Source organism: Pseudochaenichthys georgianus, chromosome 7, assembly GCF_902827115.2.
Source record: "Pseudochaenichthys georgianus chromosome 7, fPseGeo1.2, whole genome shotgun sequence".
Classification (NCBI taxonomy): Eukaryota; Metazoa; Chordata; class Actinopteri; order Perciformes; family Channichthyidae; genus Pseudochaenichthys; species Pseudochaenichthys georgianus.
The window spans coordinates 38674515-38697949 of record NC_047509.1 but is presented as its reverse complement, the minus strand read 5'-3'; the positions used below and the strand labels follow the sequence as shown (position 1 = coordinate 38697949).

The 23435-nt window shown below is 43.7% G+C and overlaps 2 protein-coding genes across 3 annotated transcripts; one reads left to right on the top strand and one right to left on the bottom strand.

Moving 5' to 3' along the window:
• The first annotated feature begins 4528 nt into the window (after positions 1 to 4528).
• On the top strand, positions 4529 to 13443 carry LOC117448930 (polyhomeotic-like protein 2). Its single transcript, XM_034086223.1, has 7 exons — positions 4529 to 4582; positions 8454 to 8618; positions 9215 to 9293; positions 9673 to 9784; positions 11419 to 11545; positions 11675 to 11879; positions 13289 to 13443. Exons 2-7 carry the CDS (start codon positions 8475 to 8477, stop codon positions 13441 to 13443), a joined length of 822 nt encoding a protein of 273 aa, XP_033942114.1. The 5' UTR covers positions 4529 to 4582; positions 8454 to 8474.
• Positions 13444 to 16505: 3062 nt separating this feature from the next.
• On the bottom strand, positions 16506 to 23424 carry kiaa2013 (KIAA2013 ortholog). 2 transcript variants are annotated; one of them, XM_034086775.2, is made up of 4 exons: positions 22795 to 23424; positions 21054 to 21740; positions 19007 to 19860; positions 16506 to 17505 (listed from the first exon to the last, which is right to left on the bottom strand). In XM_034086775.2, exons 1-4 carry the CDS (start codon positions 23063 to 23065, stop codon positions 17452 to 17454), a joined length of 1866 nt encoding a protein of 621 aa, XP_033942666.1. In that variant the 5' UTR covers positions 23066 to 23424; the 3' UTR covers positions 16506 to 17451. The 2 variants fall into 2 exon arrangements, with proteins under 2 accessions (XP_033942666.1, XP_033942667.1); XM_034086776.2 differs by having other exon boundaries at positions 16506 to 17502.
• Between the last annotated feature and the right edge of the window lie 11 nt (positions 23425 to 23435).

Below are 23435 nucleotides of genomic sequence, written 5' to 3'. Positions count from 1 at the left end.
TTGTATTTTGTTGGTCGAACGCACTTATTGTAAGTCGCTTTGGATAAAAGCGTCAGCTAAATGCAATGTAATGTAATGAAATGTAAATGTGAAACAGTTAACAAAGAAAAAGGGAAACTCAAGCTGCTGCTACACTTTATTTTATTTATCTAAAATTAAGCACTTTTAAGATGCACATATTTTCAAAAGCTATTTTATTTATTTTCTCTATTTTATTTTTAAATGCAGCCAGAGAGGAACATTACACATATCCACAGTATTTACTGTAGATCTGTATAGTTCAATGTTAATTGACAATAAATATTGTTGTTTTTTAATTGTACTTTCTTTATTTGATTGGCAGTCAGTTGTTGATTACATGCAGACGTTGATAAAGCTACAGGCTACTTCAATATATATCACACTAATTCATAAAGCAAGTTAGACATTTTGAAGTTCCGGACCTTTGCATGGGGAGATTTTCTCTAACTGGACCTCGTTGAATTTTAGTTGAATACCCCTGGTCTATCATATAACCCTCCTGGTGAATGTCTACTTGTACCATTCTACACCACGTTGAGAGAAACAGAAGTTAAATCACTCTTTCTGATTCCACTAACCTTTTCGTAACTCTCGGCTTCAACATGTTTATTCTGGCGGAGCTGCTTGGCGACTGACTTGGGCAGCATCTGGTGCAGCAGGTCCTCCGCCCGCTGCCTCTGGCGCTTCAGGTCCTCCGTCCTCTCCTTCAAGCTCTGAGCGTAGTTCTGAATCCACTCGGTCATCTGCTTGAATGAGAACAGCACCACCGGGTAGATGAGGCAGGCTATGGCCAGCAGGCAGACCTTCATGCTGAGACCTGAAGACATGGATCGAGACTCCAGCCTCAAAGCCGGCCCCGCACGATCAAACAAGCACTGCTGAGTGTTTGTCAGAGACTGAATCCCGATGTGAGACCCGGACAGAAGCTCTGATCCGTCTCCAGAGATCTGCCACCGACTTGTGTCAAATATATCATTCGTTTTTACACGCTGGCTTGAGTTTATGTTCTGTAACCAGCAGTCGTTAAGATGTCCCGTCATAACCCTGGCAAAGCCAAGGTAGCCTAGCACATAAGTCCACTCGTTCTGGAAGTCAGGGTAAGTTGCTATGTGGGGGAAGTCCATCAACTGGTAGTTGAGCTCTATGAATTTTACTAAAAGTCTTGCAGACAGAACATCTCCCCAGTTAGAATCCTGTTTGACTTGGACAAAAGTTTCTTCTACCGTACCCCAGATGTCAAGAAGTCTTCCAATGGCCACAGAGTAAACAGAAGTACCATTTGCACTTGTGCCGTTTGTATCCAAGGAAGCATTTAGAAGTCCTTGAACACTCCACGTTATCTCCTGGCAAAATTCAGCCAACTCAACACTGCAAAGAAGCCCACGGCCGTTCCTGTGATCCATCATTTCACCACAGAGATGATCCAACATAGGAAACACTACCTCGGAAAAACTTGGCTCCAATGTCTCATTGCCCATGTCTTTGGTGAATAAACCTCTTGTCTTTTGGAGCTTACGGACGAGTTGCAGGATGGCTATTGTCCTGCATGAAGTGAGCTCTTCATAAGCGGCCTCCGTTGTGTGCAGCAGGTCGAACTTGGAGCTGAGGTCCATGGACACAGAGCCAAGCAGGACCAGGAAAGAGAGGACGCAGGCTGTGAAAATCCGGCGAACAGTGCGACTACCACCTGAACGGGAGAATATGGAGCACCTGGGAAAACAGGAATACAACTGGTGAATTCGTGGGAAAGGCCGCACAACTGCAGATGTCATACATTTTGGGCTACAGGTGGACAGTTCAGGCAAACCCTCACATAAATGGGCAGGTTCATTTTTTAAGTTAAAGACATTATATCTTCAGAGGGAAACATTTAGTTTAAAAAATAAAAATAAAGGCTTTTTTCTTTAAACTTATGATGAGAATATCTGGTGTATGTAGAAATATAAAATGTAGAACTGTAAAGATACTTATGTAATCTATCATTTATTGTATAGGCGTACATGTTTTGTTAATGGGCACCTTTTTGTAGCATCAGGCTCAAACTGTGGTTGGCCAGGCTTTAAATAGAGGAGAGAAATGTTTGTAGACAAATCGGTTAGATTGCGGAGGGCCTAATGTTTTTCTTTATTTTGCACATTATTTTATTAAATATTTTATATTTTTATTTCTGCCGCTTTATTTAGGGAATACATTATTAAACGTTATTTTGATAGTTGACCTAATCAGAATAGTGATATTTGGATTGTGGATTCATTTAATATTTTTTTGAAAGTCAACCAGAGTTTATTGATTCATAAATTATTAATGTAAGTTGAACTGAACTGCATCTCATGTGTGCTTCAGAAAAATGAAAGCCCAGGATTAGCAAATCCAACTATGGTCAGTATTATTTATGTTAAAGCGGACATGACCCTTAGGCTAGTCCTTACTTCCATACACATGTATGGAACCACAGGTTACATCGTTTGAAGAGCTTGCTATCTTTTTATTTGTTTATAGAAATTATCATTAATAATTAAATGAATGATTTGTCTCAATCATCTTTGGCTTGTCTTTATAGGAAGTGTAGCTAAATGATTAGTCAGCTAATCAGTCGACAGTAGATGTATTGACAGAAATACAAAATAGTTATTTTTAACAAAATTGAGAAATATAGAGTACTTTCTAGGGAACTGTTATGATAATGTTTCCTTTTAAAAACGATCAAAAAGAGTGATAATCGGTACCAACAAACGCATCACTATAATATCAGATTGATTCGTTTTTATTCCAGTAAATTCTAACTTTTTAGCGTCTCACCTGCACAGCTGGCAGTCCCTGTCCGCGTCCTGCTGCGCCCCCGGAGCGACCCTCCTCTTCTTCAGGAACCTTCTCTTCAGGGAGGCGGAGGACAGGGTCCCAGACCGGAGACACTCCTTCTTCATCAAGGCCAGCGAGGACATGAGCCGGTCTGAAAGCAGCCTCTCAGCGGGCCGCCAGGACAGGCACTGAGAGGAGAGTCCCGCTGCTGGAGGTCCCTCCCGCCAAGTCCGCGACAGCATCTGCTCCTCTCCCGGTAGAATCCTTCAAAATAAAAGCTTTGTTAACAATCACTAAAATATATGTATTTGTCGGTTTTAACAACCAGGTTTTAACAAGTGTTCATTGATTAGCTGAGCTTTGAATGGGCCAGGAAATAATTGTTTAAAATCAAACGGTTCACATTAAACGTTACTTTGTTTAAACTGACTCTCATTTGTTGACATGGCATTGTTTTATATTACAATCATTTAAGCTTCTAACCTCTTATAGTTGATTCAGTAATGTGTTCTTATTTTGAAAGTAGAATCCTCGGGAAAATAGTGATGTTCTGCTAATCTGCAGCTTTCATTGTATGCAATACATTCAACATGCTCTAATTATTCTGGTCATAATTAATGTAATGAAATTCAATAATTATCAATGGTTGACATTGTTTGAGTTGTGTTTTTTAAGATGCATTAAAATAGTGTTTCTATGTTAAATCTTGATTTGGATATAACTATGGATATGGTAATTTCACATTCATTTGAAAAGACACCTAAAATGAATATATTTAAATGAAAACATACAGGTACATAAATAAACTAAAACTGATATCACTTCAGATTGACAGTAGATCACCTTGAGTATCACAGAAAGACTAACATAATTTTCTTTTTAAAATTAAAATGTAAGCCCTTAAAGTGTCTTTTAATGCAGTTCCAGAGTATCATTAAAGGAAACAGCCTAGTGCCTGGTCCTGGTTTCTCTTCAGATTGAAAACAGACCACCTCAGAGTGACTCATATCAGCACATTCTGATGTGAAAAAAGCTCTTTAAAATGTCTTATTAAATGTCTTTTTAGATCATTTTCCAAAAAGACTTAAAGAGAGACCTGTTGCCACAGAATATGTTCACCTCAGAGTGATAGTAGGTTAGAACACCTGTGTCTTTCAGGCAATGTCAGGACTATCTGATGTGACATTTTAAAATCAAAGCCCTTCAAACTATCATATCTGAGTTAAATACTCTTCAAATTCAGATTAAATTAAAAGGAAAAGGCCTGTTGCCACAAATGTATTTTTTATTTTTGTTTGTATCACCTCAGAGTGTCACTTGGACAACATTAATACATTCTGATGTGCATTTTCTAAACTCAAAGCCCTTGAAATGTCCAGTAGTAACATTTTAAGATATTTGAATACATGTATGAAACTGCAGGAGACATTGTTGCACGGACAAATGCGCACGCTACTGGCTTTGTATCCCGGGTATTGACACTAGTGTGTGGAGGCTTTAATTTTAAAGGTTGTTGCCGGAAGTCCTTCACGTGAATCTCTCGGGCTTTGTCGTTGAGCACGCGCGCAGCCGGAGGATTGTTGTGTCTGCTGCTGAACAAGAGAACATGAGAAAGCCAAACACAGTGAGGATATGAACCGCTTGTAACTTCCAGTGTCTGAGGGAACCTGCTGGCTCCACGGTCCGGCTCGCTGAGCGGCTCCCGGTGTGTTGCTCCCGGTGTGTCCCGGCTACAAGTGGCGGAGCGGCTCCTCGCGGAAGTGTGAGTGAATGAAAGCGTTGTTTGGAGCCGTTAAACAAAGAGCTCCTCTTCTCTTACCATTGTTTCCGAGCCCGGCGCCCGCTCTCTAACTCAATTCAGAAGTCTGTTAGACTGTTAAAGTAAGCTAACTTCTCCAAAGTGTATATCTGTTTTTTAAAAGGGCTTGAAAAACGCGGGCTTTAATGCAGAATACTTTAATTCATTCACAATACAACCAGAAAACCCCTAACGTTCACACTGGGATACAGTGCTTTGATTCTAGGCAGGCTGTGAGTTTACCAAAAGGATATTAGCAGTATCTGATATACTGAGGCAGATTTGGACAGAATCATAGCTGTAAAGTAACAAAGTACATTTACTCAAGTAGTGTACTTGAGTACGACTTTGTGGTTCTTGTACTTTACTTGAGTATTTCAATGTGTTGCTACTTTGTAATTCTACTCCACTACAATTCAGAGGTGAAACGTGTACTTGTTCTCCACTACATGTATGTAATACCGTTAGTTACTTTACAGATAGAAATATAAAATCTAATCAAGTCTTTAATCAGACTTTAGTTCCACCTGGAGTACAGTCATAAGCTACCCTGCAGTATACAAAGTCATTCAAACTAGCTGCACCTTCACCAGCTTTGAGAACACTTTCATGATCAATCATTATAAAACATATATTTTTCTGAAATGGACCAATCTGCACAATCACTACTTTTACTTGAGTAACCTTTGCATTGCAGGACTTTTACTTGTAACGGAATATTCCTACGTGTACTTCTACTTTTACTCAAGTACACGATCTGAATACTTCTCCCACCTCTGGTGTGCATAACCCTAACTTAATGCCATATACATAAAAACGGAATGTTTTAAACCGGGGAAAGCTTTGTGTTTACCTGGTCTTAATAACTCAATTATAACTCACTGCCAGACAACCTGATAAGAAATAGCGCTATTTATGTGATTCCAGATCATGTGTATGGCAGGTAGTAAACAGTGGTGGAATGTAACTAAGTACATTTACTCAAGTATTGTACTTGTACTTTCCTTGAGGGCTTTACCTTACTTTTACTCCACTACATATATAGGCAAATGTTACACTTTATACTCAACTACATTTATTTCACAGATTTAGTAACTAACCATTTTGCACATTTAGATTATAAATGCACAATTTAAACACTTAATACATATTGATATACTATTATAGGTTAAGCTACCAAGTAATATACAAAGTAATTCAAATGAACCCCACCTTTACAAAGTGCAACATTGAAGTGATTAAGGGATTATTGCATCAATAATTATAATACAATACTTAAAATATATATATTGTGCTTAAATGTGCCATTTTGCATAATGGCTACTTTTACTTTGGTACTTTAACTATATTTGGATTCTAATAGTTTTTTTAATGCTACTCGAATGCAGTACTTTTACTTAAAAGTAAAAAAAGAAATCGTACAGTCACTGTGGGTAGACTGTCCACCAGACTTAAATCTGAGATCTGCACATTTATGGTTATTGCAATAATCCAATCCAATCCACTTTATTTATATAGCACAGTTTAAAAACAGAGGGTTTGCCAAAGTGCTTCACAATGAACATAACATTATAATAAAATATAATATTACACGAATAGATAAAAAAAGCACACATAAGAATAAATACAAGGCACATAAAGGCTATGGACAGACAGTGAAAGCATACAAATAGGGATGACATAGCTCAGCTCAGACTGACTGGTAAGCGAGGGAAAATAGGAGAAGAAGTCATAACATACTACAGTGTTTCCCCTAGGATGCAGTCATAGCAGCGGTGCTAAGGCATGGGCCCAGTATAATGTGAGCGCGGAGCGCATGGAATTTTTTAGTGTGTGCGCGTGCGAAGTGCGCCATGCCAATTTGTTTCTATGTGTCAGCACAAGAAAGGCTCTTGAGGCCTAGCACCAGGGCCGGTTCTAGCTAATTTGCTGCCCTAGATTTTATATGTAAAGAATAAATGAAAAATCTCTACAAAAAGGCAAATACACTACAAAAAACAGAAACTTGTTGACATAGGTCATATCCGTCAAAATGGCTTCAAATGTATTCAGTATTGTATGAGCTTGTTTTAATTGGGGGGTGGACGTCACATCCTCTAGGGCAGTCCGGGGGTATGCCCCTCCCGGGAAGATTTAAAGTAAAATGCTTCAATCTGGTGCACTTTGAGCACACAATTACTAGAGACCTGATCTAGGGGGTACAACTCTAAAACACCCATATGAAAAAGATCGGTTTACATTTTAATAATCAAATAAGTATGTGAACATAACCAATAACCCATAGCCAATAACAAATACATGTCACTTATTTTATTTGTGTTGTTCATTCATATCTTATTTGACCTAGTTAACATTTATTTATGCATATTTTTGTATCTCTCCAACTTTAAACGATATTTTTGGTTTACTGTCCTATAGTATACATTGGAATGATTTCAAACCTGTTTTTATTTATCCTAATAATTATAAAGGAGTGCCTTGGAAATATGTGTTTACATAATTTGTGGTCAAAACGTTTGAGGCCCTCTGAGATAACTTAGACTAAAATTAACTATCTAAACACAAAGTCCTTTACCTCACTGAGCCTCTCAGTCTGACAGGAGAGCTCTCCTCCACCCTGGTTGTAGAAACATCTACTTCTTATATCCGTTAGCGCAGCTAGCACCAGATTCTAATAACAACAGCGCCGGTACCGGTGCGCCCTCTCTCTCTCTCTCTCCCTCGCTCTCTCTCTCGCTCCCACGCTCGCACTTTGGCTGTGAGCTGCAGGCGCCTGATAAGCCAACATCCCCCACTTTCATCACTTACAGCGCCCATCGTACAGGGCAAATGGAAAGTGTAACCGGGGTGAAAAGGGTGTTACATTTACTTAATTATGAATGTTGTTACATCAAGGCCGAAAATTAGGATGAGCACCAACGGTCAAAAATATTTTTTCCCTCCCAGAGCTACCAGCGCAGCGCCCCCCAGATCTGGTGCCCTATACCAAAAATCGGCCCTGCCTAGTACATACAGTGGCAATGTCTCAACATTTAGAAAAAATACACCTTTATTGAACATACAGTAACACAAATCCACATAACAAACAATCAAAAATGAAAAAGGTTCGCCACTTATTATTATTTTAATTTTTATTTTTTTAAAAAATGTTGGGTACCTAGCTGGAGCCCCCTAGCAGCGGCGCGCATATTTCAGCAGCGGCGCTGCGCCGCCACTATTTGTATATAGGGGAAACACTGTACTACTCAAAACCAGTGATGGAAAGTAACTAAGTAACTAAGTACATTTACTCAAGTATTGTACTGAAGTCCTTTTTTGACTTATTTGTACTCTACTTATGTACTTCCATTGAATGCTACTTGTTATACTCCACTACAGGTGAATATTGTACTTTTTATTCCAATAAATGTATTTAGCACTCACAGTAACATTGTAAACATAACACATATATGCTGATATGATATAATGCAGTACTGTGTTACTAATCTACACAGCATTTGTAGTGTCCACATTTGGTCCAAATTGACCAACTATAACCCAAAGATGCTCTTACGGGATAGCGTGTAGTGGAGTATTTTAACACCAAGTCAAAGATCGGAGTGGCACATTGTGAGCCACTCTACATCCCCACATAGTAAACAAATAAACAATAGGACATTTTCTTTTTTCAAAGGCTGCATTATATCTGCTCAATTCGGAATTGGTTACTAAGGAGAACTCTTAATAAATAATACTAATAATGCGATATTGCCACGTGTGTATGCGTTGCATGGTGTGTGCATTGATGCGAGGCTGCAGGTCCCCGGCTGAGCTTCCATGCTGCTCGTGTTCACAGGCCAGAGGCTGCGCTCCAGTCATGACCTCTGGGAACGGAAACACTAACAGCAACAGCAGCCGAGGCAAAGGAGAGAGCCGAGCAGCCCAGGCCCTCATGAGGTGCCACATCCTCACCCACCTGATAGAGGGCTTCGTCATCCAGGAGGGGGCCGAGCCGTTCCCCGTGAGTACCGCTCCAGAGCCCTAAAACACGCACAGAACATGGGGGTGGACTGCTCCTAAACACACTGGCCATATCCACTGTTCACTGCAGGTGATTTGTTCGAAGCTTTCTGTTTGACGTGTGATTCCCAGACCTGAGCTAGTGACTCGGTGAGTGCAGTGCAGTGTTGTTACATGTAGTTTTAGTTTCCATGACGTTTAGTCAGGACACCTAACATCATTAAACATCGCAATACATGTTATACCCTTTTCTTGATCTCCCTTACAAGTTGCAGTCATGCCAACAATGTTGCCCCCCAACCCTTTCTTTTTATGTTTACTGTCATGTATCAAAAAGTATTATTTATCTTTCTGAGAAAATATGTTGTAAAGGTTATTTTGGGCCAGACGGTGCCTTTATTACAGAGGACACGTTGTAAGTGGGAGACAGAGGAGATGACTGAAGTGTGTGGCTGGTTCAGGATTTGAACCTGCTTACTTGTCAGCTCTCACCACTGAGCTCACATATAACAAAAGAACCGTTTAAACTGTCCGTACTTGTACATGTGTTCTTGTAGTTTCCTGGGATTCATGGCATGTGTAACGTCCTGTCTGCAGGTGGAGCGTCCCTCTTTCTCCGTGGAGAGTCTGAGGAGACACGCTGCAGACTCAAAGGTGGACCTCCTCTCACCAAAGGGTAACGTTTGAAAGTTCTCAGAGCAATAGCAACATGCTGAAGTGTTCTATACATTCTACTGAGGACAGGGAGGGTGATACATGTATGATTTATATTGTGATAATTGCAACACATCATTGTTTCTCAAATGAAATTCCTCTTCTAAAAATCCTATTGACATCCACATTGTTTTCTTATACATCTGAGGAAGTGAGACATATCGCTCACACCATGAATTAATGTGAGGGCTTCACCGTTAGCTGTCGATAAGCTTCACTTTCACACGTCTGGCTTTTCGCACTTGTTCTTAAAATAGCTTTAATATCAAAGAACCCAGGCTCATTCTGCGTCGTCCGGGTTCCTGTGGATGTTGTGGTTCACGGTGTGTGTCTCCCCTCAGAGCTGAAGGCCAAGCAGGAGCCCATGCTGACCTGTGAGCTGTGTGGCAGGGTGGACTTCTCCTACGTCTTCAAACGGTCCAAGAGGTTCTGTTCCAACGTGTGCGCCAAGCGGTAAGGCCCAGCAGGGAAGGTGCTGGGGGAGAATCTATCTGCACCAACTGAGTTTAGACTGATCCGAATCACAATTCCTTTATTGCTCCCACAACGGGGAGAGTTACGGTTTTAACAGGGTGCAGATTAAGTTAAAAAAAGTAGATATGAATAATATTAACAAAATAAGTAAAAACGTAGACCATGCTGAACTGCTGAGCGTGCACTACTATTATTGTGTTTTATGTCTTATATTTTGAGGAACCTGTGAACCGGGTTGTTCATTGCACACCACACTGTTTTCTTTGATCTTTGGGAGAAGCTACTGCCAGAGATCAAACCCTGGACAGGTTTTAGTTAACGAGTCAACCAGTCACTGTCAAGAGAACGGAGAGAACGAGATGTAGGCAATGGGATTTTCCCATTGGATTTTGGAATATTCATATAAGACCCATTTGTAATACTTACACGTTTTGTTCAGCAGGATCATCTCCGCATATTAAAACGGCTTTAATTACTTTTTATTTGAGTACATGCAATCACCAAAAGTGAAAAGCTAACGTGACGCTATCAACGGACATTACGGTCAGCGCTAAGCTAAACGCGGCTAATGTTCGGCGCGTTAACATTTAGTCTCATTTAGTCACTTGTTAACAACGCGGTTTCTATGACACATAGAAGTGTCGTTCACCAGGGGAGTATTTACTGATGTGTTTTATGTGGTAGAACAAACTAGAAACAAATCTCTTTCTGAAGACATGCATTACTGCATGCAATGCAGAATGTCCTGAGCTGCTCAGGACATTCTGCAACCAACACACTCACCTGATTATAAAGTATATTCATTTATTTAGATGTAATATCCTGAGTATCATGGTCTTTCGTGATACTTTATGGATTATATGCCAGTAGAAAAACTATTTCCTAGCACTTGTAATATGACTGTCACTTTTACACTTTAAGATGCACATGACTTTTTGGTCAATAATGAACATGAATCTGTTGATAAAATAATATAACAAATGAATAAGGGAACATATGGAAGTGATGAGGTCGCAGCCAGTGATTAATAAAGTGTAAAAAGTATATAGCACAGTTATCACTCAACAGTGGTTTAAAGTAGTAGCGTGTATTAAAACGAATACATTGAAAGTGTGTGTGATGCACGTTGCAGTGTTATTGCATCGGCAGTATACATTCATTCCTAATAGGTAAATAATATTTGTATTGGTCTATCAGGGATTGGGTCCAAAAATCCAATTGCCCGGTACCTAACGCAGAAAGTTGAATTTCTTTTCAGCTTATCGGTTTCTTAGCAACGGTGCTCTCTTTGGACAGGCTGTCGGCATAGCGATACAATTACTTTGTGTCTTGTCTCGACCCTATGGCAGAATGTGTAAGACTTGAGAGGACGGGAGAACGGGTTCTGATGCTGCTCAGCTGATTGCTTGTGATTGCAAAAACAATGGAAGATTATTATTGTAGGTTTTGTAACTGATTTGTACCTCGTCAAAAAGCTCAAATCTAGAATCAATGATAACCTACATCGATACGCAGAGCCGAAATCGGACATCCAAACGACACCCAACCCTAACCTTCTGGAGAAACAATGATTGACATGTTGATAATAACCCTGATGTTCACCTTGTATGCAGCTACAACGTGGGGTGCACCAAGAGAGTGGGCCTCTTCCCAAACCGGAAAGCCACGCTGGAGAACATGAAGAAGCAGAGGGCGCTGAGCGGAGAGCTGGATCACTGCAGCCTGGAGCCCAAGAAGAAGGCGAGGCAACACTTTGACTTTGTATTACGAATAGATGATGTTGTTTCGTGCGGGTCATCGAAGTCCATCCAGTTAGTTCTGAATGTGACGTGCCGCTCTCTCTGACTGATGTGTTCCCCCTCTGTGCAGAAGCCTGCTGCCGCCGCCGCCGCCTCTCCCTCCACCGGCCAGTCGCTGCACCCCGCTCAGGGACAGTCCAGCCAATGCTCAGACCTGCCTGGGTACAAGAGACCCCCGTCCCCCCTGTCAGCCACGCAGCCCTTCTGCTTCCTGCCCTCTGACCCGGGCCAGTGGAACATAGACGAGGTGTATGAGTTCATGTCCTCTCTGCCAGGTGGGGCTGCCTCGCTCTCACTGATCTGTCGGACTGCGTCTCGTTAGGAATACTTTACACATGGATTCTCTTTCCATCAGCAGTTTCATTTCACTCATTTGTGAGAGTGTCGTGTTAAAGTAAACTAGATTGTGTGCACACGTGACTTTAACGAGGCCGTCGGATTAAAAGCTTAGTCTGGCAATGTGTTCTATTATTAGCATTAGTTTGAGTTATTGTCAACATTTCCCATGTGCAGACTTTAGCTAACAACGATTGTCTTTCAGTACTCTGACTTCTGCGTCAAATCAACTCAAACATTTTCATTTTTGATCAATTTTAGAATTTCCTTAAACCAGCTGGTCACTGTTTTACAGATATAACTATTTTGCAAACAGACTAACAGAGTTATATGTGCAACAACTGTTAGAAAGAGAGTTGAGAGGGCAGGGACAAACCTACGATTCTGATATAAAGGAATTCAATCAGTATTTTCATTATGTTGTCAGCGCAGCAGTCGGTGTAGCGGAGTACATTAAGAAAGTCCTTTGCTAAGTTCATTAATTACTAGGACATATTGTTCTTCTTCAGCTTCCTGTCAGGACGTAGTGTCTCTACTGAAACATGTCTCCATGCTGTAATGTTCAGAAAGCTCTTTATTTTTCTCATACAGCCTGTGCTGCAGCACCTCTTTTCACCCTCTGTCAGAAACCAGAGCTGCTCTGATTGGTTAGCTGGACGGCTCTGTAGTGATGGGTCAACAGCTTAGAGATGTCTTGCCCCTTAGCCTATCACGTACAATGTGTTGGAGCGCTAGCCAATAGAAACGTGAGTGTCACATACTGTAGTGATGTCACTCAGAGCATTCTCCACATCTGAACATTATTATGATCATGTATTTGGGACGGATTGATCTGTTCACTCAATTCAAATGTCAGAAGTCAAATGATCTTTGTTTTTTGTTATCTTACTCTGGATTTGATCCGTTTAAGGTTCTGTTATAAATTGTGCTTGTGTGGCCTTCTGGGGCTTCACACACCATGATGGTGGTTCTGATGAGTCAGTGAGAGAGTGCAGACTGTGTGTGTGTTCTGACTGTGTGTGTTCTGACTGTGTGTGCAGACTGTGTGTTACTGGGTGTTCTGACTGTGTTCCGACTGTGTGTGTGCTGACTGTGTGTTACTGTGTGTGCTGACTGTGTGTTACTGTGTGTGCAGACTGGGTGTTCTGACTGTGTGTGCAGACTGGGTGTTCTGACTGTGTGTGCAGACTGGGTGTTCTGACTGTGTGTGTGCTGACTGTGTGTGTTCTGACTGTGTGTGTTCTGACTGTGTGTGTTCTGACTGTGTGTGTGCTGACTGTGTGTGTTCTGACTGTGTGTGTGCTGACTGTGTGTGTTCTGACTGTGTGTGTTCTGACTGTGTGTGCAGACTGTCTGCAGGTGGCTGAGGAGTTCCGCTCCCAGGAGATCGATGGGCAGGCCCTGCTGCTGCTGAAGGAGGACCACCTCATGGCCACCATGAACATCAAGCTGGGGCCCGCACTGAAGATCTACGCCCAGATCAGCACGCTCAAAGACTCGTAGCCCAACACACACACACACACACACACACACACACACACACACACACACACACACACACACACACACACACACACACACACACACACACACACACACACACACACACACACACACACACACACACACACACACACACACACACACACACGTTGACAGAGCTGTGGTGCCACATTAGTTTGATGGACGTTCTGACATCAGCTGGGACTTTTTGATACTCCTTCACAACTCAGAGCTGCTCCTTCCGGAACACTTGAGCCCGTAGTGTGAACGTTAGGTAGGCTGCGTCTCAGTGTTTTATTGAGAACATATTTGTTTATCATGTTTTCATCATGTTAGCAGCTCCTCTAGGATTTCACAAAGGAGCGTGACTGTGAATATTTCAGATCTGTGCCGTTCAAGGCTAACATTGTTCCTCACAAGGTGGATGTTGTGTGAACCCTGTGCAGAGCCTCCCGCCTGTGGTTCTGATCCAGGACTTGCTCTGCACTGCTGTGTTCTAAAGCGCTCGTCATTTCATTCACTCGGCAACAAAACAGAAGGAAAAGAAAATGGAGAAAGGCTCCCAGGAGATGGCGCTGCAGCTTGACAGTCCTGGATCAGGGTCACATACTATAGCCGCGTTCACAGCGCGGTACTTTTCCCACTTTAGTTCAGAAATGTTGCGTTCACACCAAAAAGAGCCGGAACTCAAATGAGTTAATCAGAACCTTTTTCACCCCCTTTTCAGTCCCCGCCAGAGAGCAGGGACTTCCGTGGGAGAAAAAGGCTCCTATGTCTGATTGGGTGGGCGGAATGCAAACCACGCGGCGTAAAACTCCCAAAAGGTTTTTGAAGCCGCCATTTTATTGCCCGCGCATTAGCATTATTAGCATTAGCCCAGCGCACAAACGCAGAGGCTAACTTATGGCAACACAAAAGAAAACATGGGAGCGGTGGAGATGAGGAGGTGTCGGCGTTCTGGCGATTTACTCGGAAGGCTTCCGGAGTTGGGACTGTGCCAGTCTCCGACTCCGGGGACTTGGGGTGGCAGTATACGCCGTGAAGTTGTGTGCGGCCTGCCAGTAAACCCAAAGCAGAAGAAGTGACGTCGGTGGCTTCATTTGCCTAATCCTTCCCCAGGAATGTATCCCGGTGTGAACGCGATCTGTACTTAGTTCACGAGAACTAAAGAGTTCTCATGAACTAAAGTGGGAAAAGTGCTGCGGTGTGAACGCGCCTAATTGGTGTTTCTTAATGTCGAGTAAAGCTGCTCCAGAGCCACTATTTCAAGCATACTACGTCATCGAGTGCCGCCGAAGGACTGTTCCAATGTCCAGCATACTTGGAATTCTACCGAGCCCGGCGTACTTCGTAGCTAGAAATGTCGAGGCTGCAGGATTTTAAGACCGCGGTCTTAAAATCCCCACAATGCTTTGCACACGGACCAATTTCCCCAAAGCTGTGGCGGAAGACGTAAGGCGGGGCCTCTCATCTGACGCACACTTGCTCGCCTGTTCCACTCTTCGTTTTCCGAATGCCAGGAAATGTTCTTGCTGTGCTACCAAGCCTACTCGACATTGAGAAACACCCAATATCTCCAGATTGCATGTTGAGACAGGAAGTGGCTGGAAGCACACTGTAAATGTAACTCCTCAAAAGCTGTCTAATGACACTGGTTTAATATTTATTAACTCAAACTTAACTTAAACATTACAAAGATGTGTTACAAGGCAGATCTGTCTCTTCTTGCATCCTTATAGGGGGTCCTGGGCCTCTGTACAGGGCATCAGGAGACCCAGCACACTTGTGAGGAACGGCTTGATTAAATGGTCAGTTGATTTTGTGTAGTAAATAGCATTTTTCTGAAAACAGATATGAATGATTCCACTAGGGTTTGGACATACATCGTATAAACACTGTAAAGCTGCAGCATTATTGGAGTGATCCAACCCTGGACGCTGTCTGAAGTCGGTCACTATGTGTTCACTATCTGAGAATGTGCCACGCGTCCATTAGCAGCAGCAGTGATATTAGTGAGCATACAGGAAGTGCCTCTGGTGATGCAGAAGTATGAGTCAGGCTTCAGATAATAATTGGAGAATGTTTAAGCTATGGATATTTTTATGTTTAATTGTACCGTTTCCAAAGTCCAGTGTCACCAGAGACATGTTGCGGCTGAGGACCCCCTGAAGGGGTCCAAGTAAAAGGACTTGGTATCTTACTGCACTTAATATTACATTTGAAGGGTTGTATTCCAAACCATAGTACTTTTGGCAGAGGAATACATGCCATTTCACTATAATGACCCCAACGGGTTGTTTAAAAAATGTCCAAGATCTGTTTGTGGGAAAAATTAAAAAAATGTAGTTCACTGGAAAGAGCTTTTATAATATGATTTGAAAATGCTGATTTGATTTGATTTGTTTACAATGTTTTAAAAGCTGGTTTCTTTAGTTGTGATGCAGTTGAACAATTGTATCCTTCAAAAATGATATTCTTTCTAAACACTAAAACCCTAGTGATCCTTTTCACTTGACACGTGTTCATATCAAAGTCTTACCGCTTTAAATTGATTATTTCTAACAGAATAAAAACATAAGGAAAAAAATATGAAATGATTTTGAACACAATTATTTATTGTTTTCACATTCATCCACTGATTTATTCTCCCCAACGTAAAATCATCTTAAATATCTTTTGCCTCGATTTCACACGACCATTCAAATTGTGCTTATAGCCAGGAAATGGCTTAAATCAATGAATCCAAACACACTCAGTAGTTCACATGAATAAAGACACTGGATAAAACCCACACACTTAAAAGGAAAAACTTGAATGAGAAAACGTGTAAATCATAAACACGGACATGTCAATAATCCCCATCGATTTGTGAACTAACGTTATTCGTGTCGTATTGGTATTTCAAAAAGGTCTTTATTAAGAACATCTTGGTATAATCAAATACACTGGGCGTCTCATAAGAACTCCAGAGCCCAAAAGAACAGTAACACCCAAGAGCACGCTTTTGGATGGTCACTAAGAATCCCAAACGTTTGACTACTTTTATTTCTCAAATATTGGAGAAGTTGCTGATTAGCTTGAGTTTCAAACTGAGTGATCTGGCACTATTGGTATGTCTAAGAAGGACTTTGGTGTGTACAAAGAAAGTAACTTCAAACCGTGAAGCTGTGACAAACCAGGTCTCCTTCAAAACATGGCCGATGGTCTTGATGACTGCAGCAGTGGGACAAAGTCAGCTGACGCATGATGTGACATGGCAGCAGGTATGAGATCAGCTTAAAGAACATGTGACAGGGTTTAGAAACAGGTGTTACACACAGCAGCACGCTGACGAGGAGGAAGAGCATGTTTCTTACAGCTCTAGCCATATTGTGTGTGAACTGAGAAGTCAGACGAGTGTGTTGTTTTGTATTACCCAGAAGCACAGCAGCTGTCCTCAGTGGTACAAACCTCTAGTGGCGTCCCTGGAGCCAGCTGTTTGCCTGGCTGAGGACACTGTGGAGTGATGTAGTGAGAAATGACTGCTCACTTGCAGCAGCTGCTAACAACACATGTCTGCTCCTCCTGCTTCCACCTGGAACCTGGTGTCAGAGAAGTGATCGCCGGCTTTAAAGGAGAAGCCACGCGGGGTGATGCGTGAGGAACGCCGTCACATCTTTAAATAGGCTGTACAAATATTATCTTTAATGCTGCTTTGCTATCATCTATGGATTATGTATGCCAACCGTTTCCATATGCAAACCCGTCTCGCTCCGGTCCCTTACATGTGCTGCTTTGGACTGTTGTTCGGCAAACAAGCTTTTAAACGCGTACTTGTGTCGGGCATCTCTGGGTGATTTTGTAAATTGAAAAGAAATAAGGAGCATTGGATGTTAGTTTGACCCTGCAGATCACTCAGGAGAGACCTCTCTGCTGTGAGCCGTCTTTACCTGACTTCCACCAGGAAGAGCACACGGTGTTATTATCTGGCATGCTGCCTCGGGGGAAGCACAGACACCGGACTGCACCTCAAACTGCACCCTTGGTGTCAGAGCAGACTTCCTCAGTCCTGTTGGCCACCTGCTGGAGTCAGAGCGGAGCGTTAGACCCACTGACAGCACCCCCCCCCCCCCCATGCACACTGCTGAGGAGACACACACACATGCTGAGGTGACAGGGTGAAGAGTGAAGAGCCAAAGCCAACCCAGAGATTTGTGTTAATTTAATTGGAGTGAATCGATAGAAAACATCGTGAAGCCGCAGGGAACAAAGGGATGGGAGAGACAAGTGAAGCACACAGTGCAGGCTGATCAGAGCCCCCCCCCCTATAACTATATAACTGTTGTGACAATTCAATCCAAGCTGGTTTCTCTTAAAGAATCATCCGGAAGGACCGTACCAATGTTAAGGCTCAGTTAGTACAAATCACAACGGTTTCAGAGTGCATTCTTTTCCCTGCATCACAATAAAGCTCCTCCCGTTCCAAAGTCAAACGGTACCCTGTGGAACTTCTTTGTCACTGGTCCTCATCTCAAGTCAAGCGTGTGTCCTTGGTGTGGAACGCACACTGTCTCTCTGCAGAACACATGTCATCCCATTGGCTAGCCGTCTTTCTCGGCACATTATAGAGCGGTGCGGGAATGAGTCCTTCAAAATGGAAATGAGTTAGCCTTTGACCCCGTTTAGTTCACCGACGTCAGCCGTGTCAGTAACCACCCCCCCGGTGAAAGCCCAAAGCTTCCATGTGACATCAGAAACAGCCAACAAGTGTCTGAGTGAGACTGAATGTCATCACGCTGAACATTAGCCGCCTTTAGCTTAGCGCTCGTGATGCAACACATGGCTGTACTGCATGTGGCTGCACTATATTGCTCCATAGAAGTATTAAAAAGGTGCTTAAAACAAACAGGGTATCTTTACATTATGTATGTGCAAGATTCACCTGGATTGCCTCACACCTACTACACGACGTATGCTAACTCAAATAAAAGCTCAAACAAGAAATCAAAAGACATCTGAACATCGACTACCTTATTGCACGTACAAAAAGGTTCCTCCACTAAAGTGTAATATTTGTGATTTATAATAAATGCAAAAACATTGATACGGTCCGAACAATCTGAATTAACTTTGAATACAGTTCAACAGGAAGCTCCTAACTTGTGCTTGGTTTCTTCCAATGCACTCGACACATGCGGAGCGTCCCGCCCGGACGAGGCCAAGGCGCTAAGATGTGGAGACGGAGCAGAGTCAAAGGAGACTTGTTGAATGAAGGGTGCTATGCTAGTGGTGCTTTTCACTGAGACCACATGTGGCTGCTCACAGTCTGCTAGAGGCTCCAGTGATCGCCTCCTTGGACACGGAACACAAGCTGAAGAATCACTTTAGTGAGGGGTAAGGCGAGTATGCCAACCCGCCCCAGACCGGTACCTGTGAGATGGGGAAAGAAAGTTCACTCAGAGAAAACTGAGAGACCAACCCACAGAGAGAGCGCCGAGAGAGCGAGAGGAAATGTTTGCCACCACAAATCAAAAGAAGAAAGCATCAGTGTGCAGTTCTGCTGCTTCCAGTTGGCGGGCTATACCTTGCTCCTGAAGAGGGGCTTGGCTCCCGGCCCACAGTACTCGTTGTATATGAGCTTGAAGAGGAAGAGGTGGAAGAGCGTTATGAGCGAGGCCACGCTGAACCAGAAGAGGAAGGGCAGGCCGGGGTACCTGTTGGCCATGTGCTCCTCGTGGGCCAGGATGGCCTTGAGGTGCAGGGTGTGGCGGAGGTCCTGCAGATGGCGCAGGTCTGTGGAGATGTACAGCAGCGGGGTGATGGGCTGCGTCACCATCACGGGGAAGGTGTGACCTTTGACCTCGGAGGTCAGCTCCACGGGCTCGTTGAGGCAGCCGGCCTCGCAGGCGTACAGCTTCACCGGCTGCTCCTGCTGCTTCACCGACACGTGGAGGAAGGGCTTCCCCTCGGCGTCCAGCAGCACCGCCAGGCTGATCAGGTCCTGGTTGTAGTGGATCCCCCGCAGGGCGTAGCTGTTGTGCAGCACGTCCGGGTCGGCCTGGAACTGGAGGTGGTTCTCGGTGAACTGGAGGCCCCCGAAGCTGAGCGCCATGGCCTGCATGTTGCCGTGGGCCCCGGCCGCCACCAGCACCTTGCAGCCCCTCTTCTGCAGCGTGAGGGTCCACAGCGTGACCAGCTGCAGGATCTGCGCCGCGCTGCTCACCCTCTCCGGCCACAGGTTCTCCGCGTGCATGGTGGCGTGGCCGCTGAAGCAGTGGTCGGCGTAGTTCAGGCTGGACTCCAGGCGGACGCGCTCCTCTCCGCTCAGCCTGCGGTCCAGGAGGGGGGCCGGGGAGGAGGACAGGATGTAGTACAGGGTGGTGTTCACCGTGCGGCTCGACGGGGTGTGGGAGTCTGTGATCTTCCTCATTTCAACACCTGAGGGAACAAGGAGGCAGACCTTTACAGACACCGGGCATGTCCTTTAAAAAGCATTCGTGTTCTTGAGGTTGGGTTGAAAGAGTTGTCAGAACTGAGGGTCTACTTCTTGATACCTCTTCCAGAGCCTTCAACGTGATTACCGTTCACAAAGCTTTAGAAGTGCATACAGTATGTGTCCTCTCCTCAGATCAGCACACTCCCTTGGATGTTTTAAAGTCAATTAAAGATGTATCTTTTTCATTTGGCTTTAAATATGGGTTAATTTGGGTGGTGTCAGTTTATGTTTTGATCTAACCCTTTGTTTGCTTTTATTACTTGTCTTTCATAATGTTGTTTATTGTTATTCATGTGTTTGTTGCCAGGTAGGTCGACACGCACGAGGAGTGTGACTTGATGTCGTGGTGCAGACATCAAAGTACAACTCAAATGTAAAACACAGATGGGGAAAAAGAAAACTATAATGACATTAAAAAATATAGTAAACAAATATATAGCAGTATTTACATTAAAATAGAATGGAATAAAATATGTGCAGTAAAAAAACCAGATATTGTCAACATGGAGAGACTGCACTCTTTAATGTAAACTAGTGTAGACTCTTTTAATGTCGACACCTCCATCTGTGAGAGAGAGTTTAAATGAAGCCAAATGGATGCATTTAAGTGAAGGGTCTCGTCAGGCTGCTTGTGTTTAAATAACATTTGACATGTAAGAATTAGTAACTAGTGAGCTCAGCTAACCATTGTTTCCCTCAATCTGAGGTAAAGTGAGGTGATGCTATATAAATAGTGAGTGTGGGTAATAGCTGCTCGGCCTGCTCGACAGACACAACAGGCTGAGACACAATGATCAGCCCTCCCTGCGGACAGAACGCCTGAGCAGCGCGTCATGAGCTCGCTGCAGGGTTTCACAATATGTGGGTTCCTTTGTGAACATCAACCTGGATCAGAGTCTGTTTACAGCCATGCTAAATGGAAACTTTCATTATGAACTTCAAAAGCACACATCTGTGTATTGGTATGTTTTAGCCAATTAGACGATTACTTTCTGAGACGTTGTTGAATGTTCTTCCTCACATGAGACTGTATGTAGTGTTTGGTGATTAAATGTATCCTGTCAACAGGTTTCACTGCATTAGGTTAGTTGAAAGCAATAATATTAAGTTCCAGTGAGGTGAAACCCCTGCTCACCTGAGATGAAGAGGTCCATCCAGGCCTGCTGGTGGTCCACCACCAGCTCCTCCAGGCTGGCCCTCAGCAGCTCGCCCAGCTCCTTCTTGGCTCCCTCTCTGAGGGCGCTGAAGGTCTCCTCCAGCTTGGACGCCTCGATGGGCTCCGAGGTCCAAACCACAGACAAGATGTTCTCCGTGTGCTCGACCTTAGCGGGGACCTGGATCCGGCTGCTCAGCTTCTTGGTGACCACCACCACCAGCACCATGCGGCTGTTCTCCACAGGCACCCTGCCGGAGGAGAGCATGATCTCTCGGTCCTCCAGCTTCTCCACACTGGTGGAGAACTTGCTACCAGAGGGCAGGTTGTCAGAGGACACGTCCAGAGACACGGGCCTGTCGGATGGGTTGTTGATGTGGATTCGCTGCAGAAAGACGTTGGGTCTGCTCCTGTGCGCCACGAACTCCTCTCGGATGGAAACGCAGTCCCGGGCTGACTGCGACTCGGTGGGCGAGGCGCAGCGGACCGACAGCACGGCTCCTTTCCGGAACCACAGCATGGTGGCCTGCACCTCGGCCCGGTTCCCCTCCAGGTGCACATTGACTCTGGGAGAGTATTCAGTCTGGTGGACCGGAGCCGAGCCGGGCTGGGAGGACAGCGCCACCCACAGCTTGTTAGAGTCAATGTCAAGGAGAATGTGGCCGTTACCTGAGAGGTGGAAAACGGATCAAACTTCATTCATCTAGCACTATTCACACACAAAGCTCCATTTGCAAATACAAGCATCCTTTCCTTCAAAGGCTAGCACCAGAAGACCTGAGGGTTCTAGGTCTAGAGGGCTCATAGCAGGTCAAAAGCAATCCGCTAGGCCCGAGACCATTAAGAGCTTTCAAAACCAATACAAGTCTTTTCAAATGATTGGAAGAAGAACTTGGATATTTCACTTCAGTCAAAGTAGAACTACTACATTGTAAAAGTACTCCGCTACAAGTAAAGGTCATTCAACATCTTACTTAGGTAAAAGTACAACAGTATTAGCATCAACATATACTTAAAGTAAATGTATTTAAATATACATGTACTTTATATTGAAATACTTGATTATGATTATTGATGCATGTGTTCGTCACAGCTGGTAAAGGTGCAGCTAGTTTGAGATGCGTGGTATGCTGCTGCTGCTGCATATCTGAACCTATCAGTATATGACAAAGTGTATCTATATTTTGCATTAGATGATTGTTTGAAAAGAATAATGCAGCATTAATAAAAAGACTCAAGATAAGTACAATTACCAGAAAGTGTACTTAAGTACAGTACTTGAGTAAATGTACTCACTACATCCCACCATAAGACTCAGGGCCAGTTTGACCCGGGGCCATCAGACTGCGGAACTCCTGATCTGCCTTCACAACTTCATCCATCCGTTTGCATCTCACATATGTATCTATTATAACAATAAGCACTATTGTATTTCACTGTACAGAATTTCATTTTACATTCTATTATTAGCTCATCTTATTCTATTTGACTTGCTTATAGTTAACTTCTCATGCATTACTTGCACAATAGTCTAGCAACATTCACTTTAACTATTTTATTTCTACTCTGTTTCTTCTTACACTATTTTTTGTTTGTTTTTATGACTAATATATATGTATGTTGCATTGTTGGAGGAGCTTGTGACTTTCCATTGCATATCTCCACTGTCGCTCCTTTGCATAATGACATCAATAAAGCCTTTAAACTTTGAACCCTCGGTTACCTGACACAAAAGGAGTGTCCAGCTGTTCCTGCGGCGTGCTGTAGATCCCCTCTCCCCGCTCCACCAGGGACTTCCACCTGTGGATCTCGGCCAGGAGGCACTGTCCGGCCGCCCCGCCGGGCATGGCCGAGCCGCTGAAGAAGCTCCACCTGCGCTCCGCTCCCAGGTACCAGTAGAAAATGAGGAAGAGCAGCAGCCCGATGAGGAGCCTCCTCGCCCAGCTGCTGGACAACAAGCCCGGGAGCCCCTTCAGTCTCTGCTGCAGCCACATGGTGTTCAAATGGCAGGAGCCCAGCTAGGAGTCAGCGTCAGAAGAAGGCACCCAGAAATGTTAGGCTGTCACATCGAATTAGGTTCAAAACATGTTGATCCGATGGACTCTGTGGTGGCTCCACAGGATGAAGGCTGGTTTTGGCTAATGTAGCTTAGCTAGCTAGCGTTGAGAAGGACAACTATATAGAATGTGTTATTATTTCTGGAATCGTGGTTATTGCCATATCCTTCAGCGGGTGTGTATGATATTCGTCCAGTTGTTGTTTCTCGACAGCATTCAGGTTGAAAACATCAGAGACTTCCTAAATAACTCTTCTGGTTTGTCACAACTGTCGTAAAGCAACACGACACAGCAAGGACCGGAAATG

Excerpts from the sequence above, each read along its gene's own strand:
- kiaa2013 (XM_034086775.2), bottom strand. The coding sequence starts at position 23,065 with ATGTGGCTGCAGCAGAGACTGAAGGGGCTCCCGGGCTTGTTGTCCAGC. Across the intron at positions 21,741-22,794 it reads GGACACTCCTTTTGTGTCAG|GTAACGGCCACATTCTCCTT; the intron begins GTAACCGAGGGT and ends TCCACCTCTCAG. Across the intron at positions 17,506-19,006 it reads AGCCCCTCTTCAGGAGCAAG|CAGGTGGCCAACAGGACTGA; the intron begins GTATAGCCCGCC and ends CTCTGACTCCAG.
- LOC117448930 (XM_034086223.1), top strand. The coding sequence starts at position 8,475 with ATGACCTCTGGGAACGGAAACACTAACAGCAACAGCAGCCGAGGCAAA. Across the intron at positions 8,619-9,214 it reads AGGGGGCCGAGCCGTTCCCC|GTGGAGCGTCCCTCTTTCTC; the intron begins GTGAGTACCGCT and ends TCCTGTCTGCAG. Across the intron at positions 9,294-9,672 it reads GGACCTCCTCTCACCAAAGG|AGCTGAAGGCCAAGCAGGAG; the intron begins GTAACGTTTGAA and ends GTCTCCCCTCAG.